At 35.7% G+C, this 19,451-nt stretch overlaps 1 protein-coding gene across 1 annotated transcript in view; it reads left to right on the plus strand.

Annotated features, from left to right (window-relative positions):
• The window catches only part of LOC111144745 (ryanodine receptor 2), a 549,385-nt gene that overhangs the window by 184,463 nt on the left and 345,471 nt on the right, over positions 1 to 19,451 (plus strand). Inside the window, 3 exon segments of the mRNA XM_022499183.1 lie at positions 392 to 548; positions 13,360 to 13,524; positions 18,863 to 18,984. Of these exon segments, the coding sequence (XP_022354891.1) occupies positions 392 to 548; positions 13,360 to 13,524; positions 18,863 to 18,984 (444 nt within the window).

The following is a 19,451-nucleotide window of genomic DNA, read 5'->3' on the forward strand; positions in this document are numbered from 1 at the left end:
TTTAACTAGTAAATTCTAAAGTGTTCTTTAAACTTATAATTTCCATATCTGTGACTAGTGATTAGATGTTAACTTGGACCACAAGTCCTTAGTCATCTTTGCATGGGACAGTAAATAGTATGGGTGGCATTATATTTAAAATCAAGGTCTTTGAGTTAAATTTTGCTTCAATTTACTATTAGCTGTGTAAGACTATTACTTAGTCATTCTGGATAACCATTTTGTTGTTTGTGGAGTGAAATTCATACCACCAACATCACAAGGTATTTGAGAACTTTAAATGAGACAGTCTATGATAAGCAAAGTTCCTTGTCCCAACACGTACGTCTTAATTGCTTTTTCTCCTGTGATTGTGGATGTTATTGGATCAGGTCTTAACTGTGTTTGTTAGGTGGAGTGGAAGCCACATAAGATGGGGACAGCCTTTCCGACTACGCCATGTCACAACAGGAAAATACTTGAGTCTCATGGAAGACAAAAGCCTTCTGCTCATGGACAAAGAAAAGGCTGATGTAAAATCAACGGCATTTACCTTCCGGTCTTCCAAGGTAAGACAGAAAATATAATTTTGGATTACCTGTAATTATGTCCCCACCACATTTCTTTTGATGTTAGAAATGGAAAGAGAAAGGATGTGACTATCATTGCTCTTGGCATTTTTTGACATGTATTTCTAAATTTCCAGTATCTCTTCCATCCATTCCTTTCAAACTCATTTCCTAAACCACTAAAACCTGCCCAGGTTCTCACCTGCTTTATAGTTCGTTGGTTGCTTACGTATAAGACATTCATCTAGCTCGTTTCTGTTTACTTAGGCTTTGACAAGTACACTTAGCACAAACTTCATGCTGTTGTCCTATAACGATATGTTGGTAAAGCATGTCGGAACCTCAGAGGCCCATTTACATATCTCCTCTTACATGCAAACCTTTCTTCTTAGGTCTTTTGAATCATTTGTAGGGGAAAAAAAGCTCTAAGAAAAACTCTTTAGATCTCTAATTAGAATTCCTCTGAACCAGATGATGAATAGAATAGGAAAAAACACATGCATCAAAGTCAAGTTGGAATGCTGGTTCTCCAGCCCAGCTCGTCCCCTCAGGACCTCTTGTGTGGTGCCCAGCCTACCAACCCCATGATGCAATGGATTCCCACTCAGGCTTCAGCAAAATAATAAACATCTCGAACAGTGAGGTGTCTCTGGAGTAGTCGAAAATCACATGTTGAGTTGACAGATGCCAAGCATCTATTGTATTAATTTTGGTCATAATTATATACTTGTGTCCTTAATCTCATGAGGAATGTGAACTTGAGTAGAATGGTAGGAATGAAGCTGGATTACTGATTAGCTTTTGTCGCAGAGCTGCAAAAGCTGATGTCCCTGTTGTAGCTAAAGGAAGCTTGGATGAGTCCAGAAGTAACTGTGAGAAGATAGTAGCCTGAGTACACGTCCCTAGTGCCCTTCTGTTAGTTCTCCTGCTTTGCAGTATGCAGAGTGGTGGTAGATGGTCCACACTCTTGAGTTCCCTAGAGATCTCTGGGAGAGATGGCAGTATAGATCCCTATTCTGTACGGTGGGAGTAGAGAGCTGGAGCTCAGACAGGGCTCACATGTTTCTGTTTCTTGTGTGGACCCATAGAGAGCTCTGAATGCTGTATTTCATGGACGTCTGGTGGTCAGTTGCGCTTCGTCTCTGTAGATGGAAAGCACAATTGTTCTTATTGTGAATGAGTTTAGTGCTGAGGGCTTTTTCCTCAAGCCTAACTAAGCACAAGGGTGGGAGTTTGTTAGTTTATCCATTATCCATTATCCATTACCTCAGTCCAAAAAGGGAAACAAACATTCAGCTCAGCAAAGAGGAATTAGTTATCTGATGGTAGAAGCCCTTTTTAAGTTAAAAAAAAAAAAAAGATGGTACCAATTAAAGTGACACAGAGCTTTAAGGCAGAAAATTAGAAAAACTAAAGGAAATGCATGGCCTTCTAAGGGCAAAATATAATTTAGCAAAACAAAATCCCAGAGAAGAAGAACCTGAACAGGCATATGACAATGAAAGATGTTGGAAAAGTTTTTCAAGCTGAAGCATTTACAGGGGCAAAATCTATCCAAAATTGGAGGTGAAAGGGAAAAAGTCAAAGGGGTAGTAAGTGCTCTGATTGCCTTACCAGAAGGCAAGTAATATTTTTTAAAACTGAAAAGTCAGGTAATGAAGTATAAGATTTAACAGTAAAAAGGCAAACACTAAAGTATAATGAAAAAGGTGGTGAAGGAGAGGGGATTTGGTGAAAAAAAGAGGAAAATATTACTGCTGTCATCATCCATAATCCAATCCAGTAGAAAGAGGACAAGGCCAAAAGAACAGCCACGGAAACCCACAGTCAACAGGGACAAGAGGCCACATAGCAAATGACTAGAAAACAGAAAAATGTAACAACAGAAAACCTAAAATGTGACAGAGTGGACATCTCATGTATTTGCCTTATCAACACATAAAAATGGGCTAACATCACAATTTAAAATAAAAATTTCATATTGGATCGTGATGTATAAATGATGCTGACTTTAAGAGATACCTCCAAAGCAGTTTTATTTGGAAAGTTTGTAAATTAAAAGATGGCTCATGGAATACCAGGAAAATACAAATAAGAACAAAGAAGTGTCTGATTTAATATCAGATGAGGAGAAATTCACGTAAAAGAAAGTATTGAATGAGACAAAGGATACTTGTATCATAGTATCAGTGCAGTTCCCTGAGGATGTAACAGTTAACCAAATCTATGTAGCAAATAAAATGACTTAGTATTCATACTCATTAAACCAAACCTATAGGAGATACAAGAGGAAATAAACAGAAAAACTAGTGGCAGGAGACATGAAGTCACTGTTTCTCAGTTCATGATAGATAACATACAGAAGATGTAAATGCCATGTAATAAGGAATATATACGTATTCCACACCACTGAGGAATTTTAGGGTGTCCGAGCCAGGGGAGCCTACCCAGGGACCCTGCCCCTCCACGAACATTCATTCACTTCAGAACATTTAAGGATTGCCTCGACCTGGCTTGGGAACTCACCGGGACCCTTTCTTTCCACACTCCTTGGTTTTTTTAAGACAATAATTGCTACATTTCTGTGACCTCTTATAGGTCTGCCAACTGTAACTGATTTCACTGAGTATCAAGACACCCATTTTACAGGTGGGAGAACCAAGGGCAGGAGGGATGAATCACTTGTCCAAGTCACTGGGCTGGGAGTGTGGGAGAACCATGGACAGGAAGTTATCCCTGCGCTAAACTGCCTGTCCAGCATGGATTTAAATAACCACACCTGAGCTCTAGGCTTGGAACCCTGAACTGACTAGTTCACTCATCTGCACGTATCCCCTTTCCTGGCTGCCCCCGGAGTCTGGAGGTGTGCCTTTCACCCTGCAGGGCCCCACACAGCTGACGCACCACCCCAGCCCTCCACAGGCTCCCAGGCAAAAAGTCAGTATTTTGGTGTAGAAATCTGAATGCTGAGTTCATCTTTTCTGTTTTTGTTATTTCTGTAATAACCATATTCCAGTGGTCTCTAAAATTCCTGTTTCTGTAGAAATCTGAATACTGAAACTGCCATTTTCCTTTTGTTCTTTCTATAGCATTCCTGATTCTCCAGGAGGTAATTGGATGCCTGTGCAAAATGGGGATAGGTTATTCACATGGATATTGGAAATACAAAAGAGAAATGCATATTGACATATTTTTAAACTTTGTTGTATACATAGAGCCACCAAACACACATACACCTATTATACATACATGAACACATACATGTTCATACATGAACACATGAACGTGTATGAACATACACATAGCAATGTAATTTTTCCTAATATGGGGAGATTGTCTTACTGCTATAAAACCTGTGCAGGTTAACTTCGTCATTCTTTGTCATGACAAAAAAATTTGGAAAAGACTCCAATATTCAACAAATACAGTTGATAGCTAAGTGGTATTAGCTTTCAGAATATACTGATCTAGAAAAATATCCATCCTAGTACCTAATACATCCTAAAAAGAAAATCATAATGTAATTTAAAAAATTTATTTTATTTTCACTTAAAAAAGATATTCTTGTATGTGTGTAGGTATTGATTATGTGATAGATGCAGAAGGATCTATACTAATCTTTTAATTTTGAGTACTTTAGAAACATTAGAATGGAAGGTATACGAGACAAAGTATGGGGAAATTTTTTAACTTTTTAAAAAACAATCTCTGGATTATTTTGCTTGTTAACAATAGCCATATTTCTTTTGCAACAACAAAACATCAGTTAAAGTAGAAAACAACCATTGCACTGACATTCTTGGACATTAAGTTTTATGTACATTTTTTGTTGCTGGATGCCTAGAATGGAACTACTCAAAAACTATGAATATTTTCAGAAGCTCTGGATAGAAGTTCTAGCCCAAAATAGTAGATTTTGAAACCTTTTCCTCCAAATATCTCTGCTAATAGTCTGTCATTATTAGAGTGTAGCTGGCATTTGAAGAATTTTTGTTGGCTAGATCTTTCTCATCCTCTCTGCTTGGGGGTTCTGTTTCTGGATTTTGGCAACTGTGTAATGTCATAGCTTACACTGGACATAGAGAACACGGATCCCAATGGTACTTCATAATGAACTATTAGATTTCTCTAAAACTAATCTCCTATTAAATCACTCTAATATGAAGGTAGTTGATAATTCACTGTCCTAAACTCCCACTTTTTAAATTCACCATGATAATTATATGTGATAACATGGTTGAGAGTAGTGAGGTAGAGGTGAAAGCCAGGAAGACATTTTATTTCTCCAATCACAGAATTTTCATCTAAAATCACTGGCAAATTAGGTAGTAGTTCTTTCCCATGATATAGAAATAGAAACTCCATCATTTCTTTCTAAAATTACTTTTTTATTATGTATAATAATCACAGAAAATTTTTAAAGGGAATAAAGAAATATAGTAGGGAAAATTACATTCCCTTTCTCAGAAACAACTGTATCATATATGTATTTTACTTATTAGCCAATAGATACATATTTGGATATTTAAGCTAATAATTAAAATTGAAAACTATTTGAGGAAAGTTGTTTTCTGCAATTACACAATAAAGAAGCATTGAACTTAGAACCAACTGAAACAGAATAAAAATAGTCTTTATACATGAAATTATCTATTTTTAAAACAAAACATTTTTTATATTATCAAGATTTTAGAGAAAATATTATAAATAAATTCTCTCATTGCTATATTAATTATCACATTTGATCATGGCCCCTGGTCTTTGAAATAAATATAGGGTTCACTTAAAGGTGTATATATATATTTTTTTTTTCACTTAAAAGTATATTTGTTGAGTTTTTCTTCTTCAGTCTTTTTTTTTTTTTTTTTAGATTTTATTTATTTATTTGACAGACTGAGATCACAAGTAGGCAGAGGGGCAGGCAGAGAGAGAGAGGGAAGCAGGCTCCCCGCTGAGCAGAGAGCCCAATGTGGGGCTCAATCCCAGGACCCTGAGATCATGACCTGAGCCAAAGGCAGAGGCTTAACCCACTGAGCCACTGAGGCACTCCTCTTCAGTCCTATTGACAGGTTAAAAATGCTTGTTATATCTTTAAATGTTTTTATTATACTATTTCCAATAAAAATAATGAGTACTTCAATTTCGGGAAGGTGGGGACCTTTTTTATATAGCATTTCTTCTATTCTTAGTATGTTTTGAGTACACAATTAATAATGACTGTTGATTGTTGTAACTACTGTGTTGCAACTCCAGTCTTCATTATTGATGAAAAATTGAACTTTTCTACATCAGTTGAAAATGTCAACTTTTATCTTGGATTTAGGATATGGTTTTGGAAATTCTAGAAGTAAAAATCATCTCTCATGATACTTTGTTCTTAATTAGCAGTCCCTTCTCTATAACTATTGAGACCCTTTTGAAAATATATTCTTAAAGTTTAGCAAATCATTAAGATTATTCTTAAAACTTTAAGTGAAAGTGGCTTTAGAAAACTATTCTCCTAGTTAATATAAAGAGCAGTTGGGTTTTTTTTTTTTTTTAATTGTCATTGGGATGTCTTTGACACTAATATGAGCACTCAGTGCCCAGTCTCAAATTCATGATTTGAGAGAAGACTCAACAATTGTTGATAAATGTATATTTTCAGAATACTCAGAATAAAGCTATTTTCCACTATTTTATAACCTATGTTCTCTTTTTTCCAGCTTGAGATACAATGGACATATAACAATGTGTAAGTTTAAGCTACACAATGTGATGATTTGATACATGTATAAATTACAAAGTGATTATGTTGGTTTTCCTTTAAAGACAATATTTTACTTAATGAAGGATTCAATTTTATTTAAATAAATTTTTTAGACTAAGTATTCCTCAGTTTCTCTACTCCTAGAACTTGAACCATCACTTTCAAGTGTGTTGAAATGTCAGTTTTAATCACTGGTAGGTCTTGCCAATTACAAATGTATTATGCTCCCCCCCAAGAAGTAATTTTTCTGTAACTTAATATGTCACTAAAATATTCCTCAGTGGGTGATTTTCTCCAGTTTTCTCTTTTCCACACACCCTGAACAGAAACCTTTTGCTGCTGAAATGATGGAATACCTACCTCGAAAAGGCTACCATTGAGATGACAGGACTTATGGATTGCATGGCAGAAATAGAAAGAACAAAACTTTTCAAGACGTAGTTTTTAGTATATCATTTTTATTTAGGGATTTTTAAAATTTTTGGTTTGAAAAATGTTTAAGATGTTTTAAAATATACACACACAGTGAAAATAAGTGTAACGGGTAACAGTTTATCATATGCCAAGTAATGTGCTAAGCACCTTGCCTCCATTATCTTATTTAATCATAGATATGAAGCTTAGATAATATTTTTAATCTTCATTATGCAGTTGAGAAACTGAGGCTTGGATGGGTTATGTGGCAATTTCAGACTCCAGACTTAAATACTAAAACAAAAACCCCTTTTATTATTATTATTTTTTGGAATTTCTTCCTGTTACACTTTTTTTCTTTTTTAAAATTTTATTTTATTCTTTTTCAGTGTTCCAAAATTCATTGTTTATGCACCACACCCAGTGCTCCATATAATACGTGCCCTCCATAATACCCACCACCAGGTTCACCTCCACCCACCCCCCCCAAACCCTCAATTTGTCTCTCAGAGTCCACAGTCAATTAAAGATTTAATAATAATAATAATAATAATAATGTCAGCTAGAAAAGGTGCATTGCTCACCTGTGATCATCTGACTGTTATGGCTATTGATTGATTAAATAGCTGAAAAAATAAAAGCAGAGTGAATTTGTTTTTTTCTTATCAAAATAGTTACACAAAATCATCAGTGGAGATGGATTTTGCATTTAATCAGGATTAAATTCAAAATGAATTTTTTCAGTCACCCTTTTTCAAGGGGTATTGATGGCATAATAAAAATAATGCCAATTATCGTTTCATAGAAGACATAGAAATTCAGTTAGAATTTTTATGCTGATCCTTTTTAGTGGCAGTCAGCTCCAGAATGAGCTCAGGGAAACCTTCTGTGGTTAAGATGAGGTATATGAAAGTTCAACCAGGGAAGCCTGAGGTATGTGTATACTAAGGGATTTTTATTATGTAAATTATCACAATTTAATGAGATTGTGAGGACTGGTTAAGCAAGTCCGGAGTCTGTCCTGCAAATGGCTGGAAAGGAAGATCATGATTAGGAGGGAACCCCACGGGGCTAGCTGCTTGCAGTCTCTGAGCTCAGGGAAAGCCCAAGACCTCCGTAAAGGACCCACCTGATTAACTGTCACTCAACCCAGGGTATCTGCTCACTGTCAACTAAAATAGGGATCTTAAGTACATCAGCAAGATCTTTTCACTTTTGCTATGTAATGTAATCTAATCATGAGTGCTGTCCCATCATGTTTATTGGCCCAAACCACACTCAGGAAGTAGGGATTACACAAGGTATCAGAGAGCTTTTCCTAAGGTATTGTGATCCTGTTTCACTGCTGCTCAAAGACGCTTCCAGAACAAGAAATTTTTTAAAGCCCTTCTCTCCACAAACCCACCCACCAGAGTGTCTCCTCGTGAGATTTCTGAACACCAGGAATAAAAAAAAAAAAAAAGCTATGTATTTTTATAACCCTGCTTGGAAAGGCAAAGGTTGGCCTGGTCTGTCCATTCCAATAATTTCTCTAAACCTTCTGCATTTTTAGACTCTGAGTTCTCAGTGACTATTTTGTGTTTAAGTGTGGATGGTGCCAAAAAATTTTGACCTTTTAATTTTCCTAACTTTAACCATTGTTTGTCTTAAGGAGAACTGGCTAGGACAAAAACAAACACTCCCATCCTTTAAGGATAAAGGCCTTTTTTTTTTTTTCCCCCACTTCCTGTCTGTCAGCCACCTGACAGAATAATTTGGAAGGATTTAAGGATGATTTAAATTAAGGCTAGAAGAATTTCTCTGAACTACCTTGTCCATTATAATAGGAATATAATCCTACATAACTAATTCAAAAATCTTAATGAGCCTCGGGGTGCCTGGTAGCTCAATTGGTTAAGTGTCCAACTCTTGATTTAGGATCAAGTCATGAACCCCACGAGCCCCACATAGGCTCCATACTGGGTGTGGAGACTGCTTATGATTCTCCTTCTCCCTCTACCCCTGCCCCTATGCCCCTCTAAAAAATATCTTAATGAGCTTCATTTGGTTTATCCAATGCCTATATATCACTTAATATGGACAGTTGTCAGAAATACTTTTGTCTTAATGAGCCAGTTTGGTATGCCCAAAGCCAAAATATCACTTAGTATTTTTCACACTGATCTTTTCTAATTCTCGAACCATTTTGCTATTCATTAGGAAATTAGATTTTCTAAGCATTCATAAGTGGAATTATTTGAATGTTAGGATTGGAAGTAGTTTACAAGTATATTTTCTGTGGGAAATCTGATGGGGTATATGATTTTCCTCTAAAAATTTATTCATCTAATAAATCTTTATCAAGAATCTAGGATTTGCAGGCACCGTTCTGCTCCTGGGGATATGGGCCGTTGAGATGAAGGAACCAGACTTATGATTCCTGCCTTTGAAAAACTAATTAATAGTCAAGTGGGAAAGAAGGCAGTCAAGAAGCAATTTCAGTAGAATGACATTTCTCTCATAGTTGAAGTATAGTGTGCTGTGGTTGTCTGTGAAGCAAATGGGGAAATGTCTGTCCAAAAAATCATCTAATAGTAAAAATGTAAGTTTTTTCAGTAACTCGAGACTGTGTCAAAAAGAGATTCCTTTTTGAACATCTTTATGGTTCTCAAATCTCAAGATTATTCTTATAGGATGGACAATTAGACTATTTAAAATTTTATGAATGTTAGTGAATGCTAAGATAACAGTGAGGATCTAAACATTTCCTAAGTTAAATGCAGGAGGTATGGGAATTAAATATTAGGTAGTCTTTGGAGAAAAGTTTCTATTTAATGACAAAATGCCTATTATGTCAGAGTGCTTTTAAAGGCAATCTGATCTTGGGGGTTCCTGGTTGGTGCCGTTGGTTAAGTGCCCGACTCTTGGTTTTTGGCTCAGGTCATGATCTCGGGGTCTTAGGTTCAAGCCCCACATCGGGTTCCACATTCAGGCTGGAGTCTGTCTGGGACTATCTCTCTCCCTCTCCCTCTGCGCACTCCCCTCTCCCTCCATGCACATGTGTGCATTCTCTCTCTCTCTAAATAAATCTTTTAAAAAACCCAAAAAGCAGTCTGATCTTGAGACTGGAAAATTTCTATCGATCTACTTTCAGCTGCATTGACTCCTTAGTCTTTAATTCCAATCTGATGTTAAGCTGATCCAATTAATTTTATATTTCAATTATTGCTTCCATTTTGCTAATACATTTCATTTTATATCATTTCTGTTTCTCAACTGAGAATCCCATCAGTTTATTCATTATGTGAATGTTTTCCTTTATGTCCTTGAATGTATTTTATATTTATAATAGTTGCTTTAAAGTCCCTGTCTGCTCATTTTAAGGGCCATCTTTGCATCATTTCTGTTACTTGTTATTATTTTTTCTTGTATGAGCCACATTTGGTTTTGTTTTCTTAATTTAGTATAGACCACCCTTTCTTGTTTTTCACATTTACTTATTTTTGATAGTATATACTGGATATTAGAAATGATAGGTTATAGAGACTTTTAGTTTTGTTAGGGTTATATTTTTTGCTGTAGGTTTTTTGTTTTTGTTTTGTGTAAGAGTGATTGAAGTTTTAGCAGGCATTTAACCTTGTTGGACTGAATCTCCAGTTTTGTTCTCTCTTTTGCAGGGGTCAGTAGCTTGTTCAGCTCTCATCCACTGTCATTTTTGTAGGGCATAGTTTAGTGGTCAGCAAGAATTCAGATGCATTTTATAAGCAAACTTGGCAGATACTTTTTTGGTCTAGGATTTAGCTCATCTAATTTTCTGGTGGCTTGTGAACCCTAAAGTGTGTTCTCTGATATCTCAAGCCAGGAAAGCAGCAGATTTCTTCCACCTGAACTGCAGGCGGATGGGCAAGGCATACCCCTGGGCAAAAAGCAGCTTTTAAAAAAATCACCTGGGTCCTGTTTTCCTCTAGGGAGAAAAATATTCTCCAATTTCTCCCTGCTTTTGGTCCCTCTCAAAGATCTTCGGATAGGTTCTGGGAAGTATTTTTTTTCCTAAATTTTATAATTGTCATCTATGGGTAGGATTAGTCCAACTTAAGTACCCTGTCATTTCCTAAAGCCAGAGTAAAGGAAACAAAAGCAGAGACAAAAGTATTTAAAAAGGGGGGAAAAAAAGAATAAAAAAGTGATGCCAAGACCAAAAGCTGCATTTTTGATACAGTATCGCTAATACAGAGTATTAGTAAAAGGAATCCTTGCCTAATCCGGACACTGTACTTCTAGTAATACAGCCCAATTTTATGTTAGAGGCTTTTAGTAGCTGTCACATTCTTGACTCATGCTTATAGTTGTTCAAAGCATCTAGGTTATTCTCACCTGGATTTCTCCTTCTCTTAAACCTGACTTACAGAAAATGACAGGAAATAAAACAAAGAAAGAGCATGAATGGCCTTTGTTCTTTTATACAGCAAATAATCACATGTTACTTTTTGCTAATGTTACTTCAGCAGTTCTTCCCTCACCTGAGGACCAGAGATAGTTACTACCCAGTTTTCCTGAAATGTCATGATTAAAACTTTGAACCCAGAGAGTAAAGTGAACTGCTTAATAAAAACCAAACAAAACATAGGTTTGCAGTTAGTAATTGTGACTTCTCAAAACACAATCCACAGTCCATAAATAGACCAGCAACTAATTCCCTTGGATAAAAGGAAAACAAAAAGTTAGAATGTTAGAAGCTCATTGTTTTTATCCTGAGGAGATAATTACATTGTTATATTTTCCCCTAGAATTTGATTTTCCCATCGATGGGTTTGGTGTAAGTGGATTAGTAGTTTATCTTCTTTGACAGAATGAAGTTGGAATGGCTTAATAATCTGTTTTATTGCAGATTCTTAGAATAGTGTTTTAAGTTATTTGCATGATGGTTAAACCAACTTATAATTGTATTCATTTTCTTATATGACCTTGACTGATTGTGTTAAGAATATTTCAATTCATTTTAATTTTCAAATGTTGGAGTGTTTGTAACCATTTTAGAGTTATTAGTATAATGTGCAAAACAAAATTATCAAAATTATGTTTTCCATGAATTATTCCTTTTTGTGTAATAGCCGTAAAGCTTACTCCAAACTAATCTTCAAAACATTTGTGTAATTATTATGAAGGCCAAACAAAGAAAGACTCAGATGAAATTTAAAGTAAATTTAACTATACAAGTTAGAACAAGGAGAAGAATAAAAAAAAAACACAAAAGGAGGTACAGTAACCAAAAGAACATTAGATTTTTTTTTTTTTTTTTTTTTGCTGTTATTTTAAGGACTGTATAGAACTTAAAGACATGTGTGCCTGAAGACCAGAAGTAAGTATGGGAGGAAAAACTGAAAGAGTGTGTTGAAGGAGGAAACATTAAAATAAGGAGGGATTTCCATATTTATTTGGAATCAGAGGATTGGTTGTTTCTTCATAACACAGGGAACTTGCCCTAGTAGTCCTATAGGGGCGAATCGTTCTGTAGTCCCCCTTGGAAGTTGCAGTTGCAGAAACTGAATTATAGCTTTGATCAGTTCAAAAGAAATCCTCAGTGTTATTAACATCCTTAGTAACTCACCATCAACATTATCGACACCATTTTCATAGTCAGAATCATTAAAATTTAGGTAAGCGTTTATTTTGCCCCAGCCACCAGGCTGTACCCTTTACGTGCCTTATCTCATTTTTTTCTGATACTATAGGCGAGGTACTTTCCTTAGCTTTATTTACAGATGAGAAACTTGAGGCTGAAAAAGTTTACTTAAATTGTCTTAAGGTCACAGAGGTAATCAGTGGCAGAGATTGAACTCAGAACTGGATTTTCTGTTCCCTTAAACCTATGCCCTTAATTGCCAATAATGAAAAAAAAATCTGGGGGTGCCTGGATGGCTCGGTGGGTTAAAGCCTCTGCTTTCCGCTCAGGTCATGATAGGGTCCTGGGATGGAGCTCCGCATTGGGCTCTCTGCTCAGCAGGGAGCCTGCTTCCTCCTCTCCCTCTGCCTGCCTCTCTGCCTACTTGTGATCTCAGTCTGTCAAATAAATAAATAAGATCTTTTAAAAAAAATCTGGAAACAATATGAAGCATAAGCTACTAATGTTAAGATCTCTGGTTTGGAGTTTGCCTTTAAGCAATGTAAAATTTTATGTTAGGGCCAAAATAATATCCTACCAGTGTGAATAATTCAAGGTATGTTTATTTATCTTAATAATTTCCCACTTTGATTTTCAGTATCAGTTGAATTGCTGGAATAGAGTATTTGACATTATTATTTTGAAGGATGTCAGACTGCTGAATTTTTCAAGGAACATAGCTATAAAAAGGCAAAGTTCTTTCAATATGAACTAGTACTTTGGGCACCTGGGTGAGCCAGTCGGTTAAGTGTCTGCCTTTGGCTCAGAACATGACCCCAGGGTCCTAGGATCGAGTTCCACGTTGGGCTCCCTGCTCAGCAGCGAGCCTGCTTCTGCCTTTGCTTCTGTCTCTGTCTGCGCTCAGGAAAAAATAAAATCTTTTAAAAATATATATGTATTAAATGTATATATATGTATGTATACACACACTCACACATAAGACATACTGGTATTTTCAGGACTTTTGCTTATCTTGTTCTTCTTTTTTTTTTCTTTTCTCTTCTTAGGAAAAATTGGATGTAGGAGTGAGAAAAGAAGTTGATGGCATGGGGACATCTGAAATAAAATATGGAGACTCAGTATGCTATATACAACATATAAATACAGGCTTGTGGCTTACTTACCAGTCTGTGGATGTGAAATCAGTGAGGATGGGATCCATACAACGTAAGGTAAGATTATGTAAACACGCAGTTTATAGCCGCCATTTTGTATGACAAAAATATGCAAAAAGAGCAAGAGGTAGCTAACACTTTGAGCCACCTGCTAAACACGCAGAATGGTCAAATCCCACCATAATCATCTCTTTGGTTTTTGTGAGGTAGCAATGCTGGATGTAACATCATGGTTTGAAATACTAAGCTAAGAAATACACTCTTTTCTGGATTCTAGCCGTCTACAGCCTCCTTCACTTTGTTCTCCGTGCTCCTGCCAGGGTTATGTCTCTAAAATGCAGGAGAGCTCATGCACGCTAAGTAATTAATTGATTTAAATTTAAAGGTGTACACTTGATTAAGTTATTAGATTTTTGTGCATTTTGGGACAACTTCGGTAAGTGAACGTCCTTTTCCAACTATAAATATCAATTCTAAAACAAGTATTTTCACCAATAATTTGGTATCCAAATCAAGATAATTCTATAAGTGTGAAAAATAAATAAGTATAAAAAATAAATACACTGGATTTTGAAGGCAAAGAACAACAAAAAGGGAATGCTAAATACTTCATTAACAGCTTTGTTTTGTTTATTTGTTGAGATAATAATATTTTGGATATATTAGGGAAAATCAAATATATAATTAAAATTTTACCTTTAAAAAAACTTTCTTTGATGTGTGCTCTAGAAAAATTTACATATTTTAGAAACACTTTCAGCCACCCCTTCTCACCCACCCCATGCTTCCTTCTAATTACTACCACATCAAAGGATAAATACTGTCATTGCTCGTCATAGTGGGGATGAGTTCTGTACAAGGCTTTTTATTTCATTTTATGGATGGAGATTTTATTGGATTTGTCCTACTGCATACTCTATGCAGTATCAATGTTATACACTGATATTTACCAGAAAGGTAAACATTCAAAGTATGATTGCGTAAATCACAAGGAACAGAGAGAGGAAACAAAGCAAAATTTTTAACTTAGATATGACTTTCTTTGAGCTCTTTTCTAGCACCACATTTTCATTATAGCTTTTTTTTTTTTTTTTTTAAAGAGTTGAATATGATAGGGGTGCCTGGGTGGCTTGGTTTGTTAAGCCTCTGCCTTCAGCTCGGGTCATGATCTCAGGGTCCTGGGATTGAGCCGCATGTCGGGCTCTCTGCTCAGCAGGGAGCCTACTTCCCCCTCTCTCTCTGGCTGCCTCTCTGCCTACTTGTGATCTCTCTGTCAAACAAATAAATAAAATATTTTTTTAAAAAGAGTTGAATATGATAAATGGTTACGGGAAAAATATAGGTAGAAATGGTAACATATAGGCACATTTTTTAGAGATGTATTTATTCGAGAGAGAGAGACAGAGACAGAGAGTTGGGGGGGTGCAGGGAGGAAGAATCTCAAGCAGACTCCCCACTGAGTGTAGAACCTGATGCAGGGCTCCATCCCAGGACCTCAAAGACCATGACCTGAGCTGAAACCAAGAGTGGGACATTTAACCTGCTGAGCCACCCAGGGGCTCTGTCATATTTTTGCAAAGATAGAAATAAGTTTTAAGAAGATCACTAGAAACTTCAGGTGCCATTTCCCTGTTCTCTATACTTAAGTGGTGAATGCAAAAAAAAAAAAAATATATATATATATATATATACACATACATACACATACATACATACATACATACATACATACATATATATTCACAATACTTAAATATATATATATATATGGCTTAAACAATTTTCTTCAGTCCTTTTTTGCCCAAGTACCACCTGAATGAATTTTTTAAAACCACACACCTCATGGCATAATTTTTATTATAAATTAAAATAGTTGCAAATAAAATGATTTCTGGCTTATTTTAAATAGGAACATTTTAAACCAAACTCTACATATGTCTTTTAAATATGTTGTCTGGGAATTAAATACCAAGAGTTCCCACAATTACCTTTCCCCCTTCTGCTAAATTCAATGAAACTGCCAAGGCCTGGAAATTTTTTCTTCTAAGTGGACCTCAAAGTAATTCCCTCCACCACATCCCTGCAGATCTAGTTCAGCCTTTCTCATCCCTTGTGTGCACTATTTCTAGAGCCTCTTAACCAGTGTGTCTGCTTGCCTTCAGTCTTACTTCTCTCCAATCTATTCTGGCTTTATGACTGCCATGTTCAAAGCCCATCATGGATGAGCTTTACTTCCTGTGGTAATTCCACAAGATCATTGCTTAATCAGTCCTTTCTCTGTCTTCCGTCCATTGCAGTTATGCTGGGGTTCTTAATAATTACTCTGCTGTCTTATTACTTAACCATGGGTTAAAGTCAAAGTGGGACTTACACTCACCATCATCGGCTAGAATAGAACTTTCATTTTAGAAAGCTAAGGGTGTTGAGAAGCTAACCAGTCTTAAGTTAGAGAAGACAGACTTTATAGGCCAAAGATGAGATAATCCAGTAAAGTCTCTATGGTAGACTTATTACCACTTGGAGAACCATCTACCATATTAAATCCTTAGGGGAAGACTTCATTGTGGTCACGGTATATGAGAACCTCTCAGTCCAGATTTCCTAAGTTTTATATACTTCCCAGTTAGCTAGTGGCTTAAATCATTTTAATTTTCAAGAAAAGCATGTTGGTCATATATTTGCCAGATTTTTATATATTTGAAACTGTCTTTCTGTTGCTTTATATAAATAAAAACTTGCTTAGTTAAAAAAGATGTTTGAATCACAATTCATAGCTTTAATATATCCCATATTATGTGAATATTCATGTTTTGCTGCTGAAATATAAACTCATTGGTTGTAGAGTAATGTACAGATGACACCAGAATATTACAAATAGTATACAGTTTATATAATGTATTACCTTTTTAAGAAAATCTGAAAACATCTGTCACCAAGAATTTTTAATTCACACATGTAGGTCTTTTTAAAATTGGGAGAATTGTACAAGTATATCTTTGGTTTCTGTTTCCCTTCTGTTTGTTAGTTTCTTTCTCAGAAAATGTGCTTGTTCCTCTTCTCCATGTTGGCCATCTTCTCTTTCTGTATTCTTACCTTTCTTCCTAGTTTCTAGATCTGGCTTCTCAGTTGTGTCTTCCAAATCACTCATTTTGTTGTGTTTGGTGCTTGTATCCTTAAATTCTTTCAGAGCCTTTGAAATTTCACTTTTCTTATAATATTTCATGGTCTCGCCCCCAGTCACTTTTTATGTCAGCTTTCTGTTTTTTCATCTCTTCCGGATGCTCATCTCGTGTGCTTTCTTATTGTGAATCTTCACTCCTATTTCACAGAAGTTATACATTCTTAGATCCTACAGAGAATTGACATAGTTTATATATAAATGATATCCTGCTATTCCTGTTTTTCTGGCTTTTTAAAAACTTAGGAATTATTGCTGAATTTTATCAATTAAAGGAATTATAAATCATGTTTTAGTGTCCTTCAATTTGTTGGTAAATAAGGTAATAGACATTACGATATTGAAGAATCCGTAAAGGCATAAATGAAACCCTATTTGGCCATAGTTTATTATGCTTTTTAAATATTATTAGATCTTATTTATATTTTATTTAGAATTATTACATATATATTCAGAGTTAAAATTAACTTTTCTTTGTTAGGGAGACTGAAAGTTGAATTTCATGGAATTTTCATATGTCACACAATATTCTTTTTTGGTCTTTTTCAACCATACAAAAATGTAAAATTCATTTAACACTCACAGGCTGTACTAAAAAAGGCAACAGGCCATAGTTTCCTGACCCCTAGTCAGGACCAGTTTACTGTGAAAATTTTCTGTTCTTTGAAGATTCATTAGCGTTTGCTTGTAAACCTGGGACTTTTAAATATCAACTCCTAAATTTCCTTTCTAGTCTCTTTTAAGTAAATTGATCTCATGAACTTTCCTACTTGATTTGATTCTTAATCTGCTGGGAAGCCATCTGTTTCCTCTGGGATATTTACTTTTTCACCATTGAGTTGTAAATAGTATTGACTTATGACAGTGCTACAATTTTAATGTCTTTTTGTATCTTGTATCTTATTTTGTGTTTTTTTTTCTTCTTAAAATTTTTATCTTTAGGGGCACCTGGGTGGCTCAGTGGGTTACAGCCTCTGCCTTCGGCTCAGGTCATCATCTCAGGGTCCTGGGATTGAGCCCTGCATCAGGCTCTCTGCTCAGCGGAGAGCCTGCTTCCTCCTATCTCTCTCTCTGCCTGCTGCTCTGCCTACTTGTGATCTCTTGTCTGTCAAATAAATAAATAAAATCTTAAAAAAAATAATTTATCTTTACCCTGGGTTGTGAAAGGTTTATCTATTTATCTTCTCAAAGAATCGAATTTTGGGTTATTCATCCTTTTTAGCACTTTATTTGGTTTCTAGTTCATTAATTCCTCTTTTTATATTCCTTAATTCCACTTTTCCACTTTGTTTTTGTTTGATCTTAACAACAGTTATTATGTTCCCTCATTTTAATCATTTTTTTCCTTTGTCAATGAAGACATTTAAGGCTACAGAGTTGACTTTGAATACAGACATAGCTCTGTCTCATTGATTTTGGTCTAAGGAGTTCCTCTTTACTTTCTAGATAGTGTATAATTTTAATTCTAGTTATTAATTTTAGTTCAGTACACCTGTTTAGATGTGCTGAAATGTCTTGCAACAAGCACTGAGTGAAGGACGCTAGATACACATAGTCCCATTTATGTGTAACACATGACTGACCTTTGCTATGAAGAGTTGGGAAGGTGGAGAGCAATGTGGAGGATGGGGACAGTAAGGGAGCACTAGGGCAGACTTTAAGGTACTATAATGTTCTCTTTCTTGGTTGGAGTGTTGGCTGCTCGGAGCCTTTATTCAGCCGTTCATCTAAGATTTCTACATTTATGTTATTACTTTCATAGAAAGCTCAAAAACATAAAGCCTAACAAAACTAGTAAAATTGCATTTTTAAAAGAACTTAAATGCCTTAGAAACAATGATCAGTACTTATTACTCAGTCTGTGTTCAGAACTGCCATCTAACTAGTATACCAATGCAATGTTTTCCTTTACTGCTTTGTTCAGAGTTTGCTTAGATTGTAGTTCAGTCATTGAACATAGATACGTGAGAACATTCTGGCGTCTCTCTTGTTCAACCCATTTACTGTCTCATCTTTAAAAGAAAAACTCAATATATTGAGTGAGTGGTTTGTAAGAGACCTGCGCTCATTATTTTAAATGGACATATCAGCTTACCGCCCCTTGTACCTCCTTTTTGATTCTATTTATTGTTAGGGCTTACCTTTGGAGTGCACATCTTCTTAACACCCATTTAGAAAGGAGATGGGAGTAATGGTGTTATTTCTGCATTTCTACAGGCTATTATGCATCACGAAGGTCACATGGACGATGGCTTGAATTTATCTAGATCTCAGCATGAAGAATCACGGACTGCACGAGTCATCCGGAGTACAGTCTTCCTTTTCAATAGATTTATAAGGTACATTTTCTTTTGTCATAGTAGTTGTTTGACATTTTATTTCAGTTTCCTTATTGGGTCTACAAATATATAACTCTAAGATATACAATGGTGGTAAACCTATAATTTGGTAGGATGGCAGTACATATTAGAAAATGACAGATGAGGGGCACCTGGGTGGCTCAGTGGGTTAAAGCCTCTGCCTTCGGCTCAGGTCATGATCCCGGTGTCCTAGGATCAAGCCCCGCATCAGGCTCTCTGCTCGGCTGGGAGCCTGCTTCCTCCTCTGTCTCTGCCTGCCTCTCTGCCTACTTGTGATCTCTGTCTGTCAAATAAATAAATAAAATCTTTAAAAAAAAAATGACAGATGATTTTATGTCTTTCTTATAAATAAACTTTCAAAAAAGGGAATGTGATTTTTACAAATTGTGTGTGTAACTTATAATTTGTAGCTATAGTTCAGGATTATTCTATAATATACCCTTTTG

The sequence above is a fragment of the Enhydra lutris genome, unplaced genomic scaffold, assembly GCF_002288905.1.
Source record: "Enhydra lutris kenyoni isolate GAN:26980312 unplaced genomic scaffold, ASM228890v2 scaffoldscaffold12, whole genome shotgun sequence".
Classification (NCBI taxonomy): Eukaryota; Metazoa; Chordata; class Mammalia; order Carnivora; family Mustelidae; genus Enhydra; species Enhydra lutris.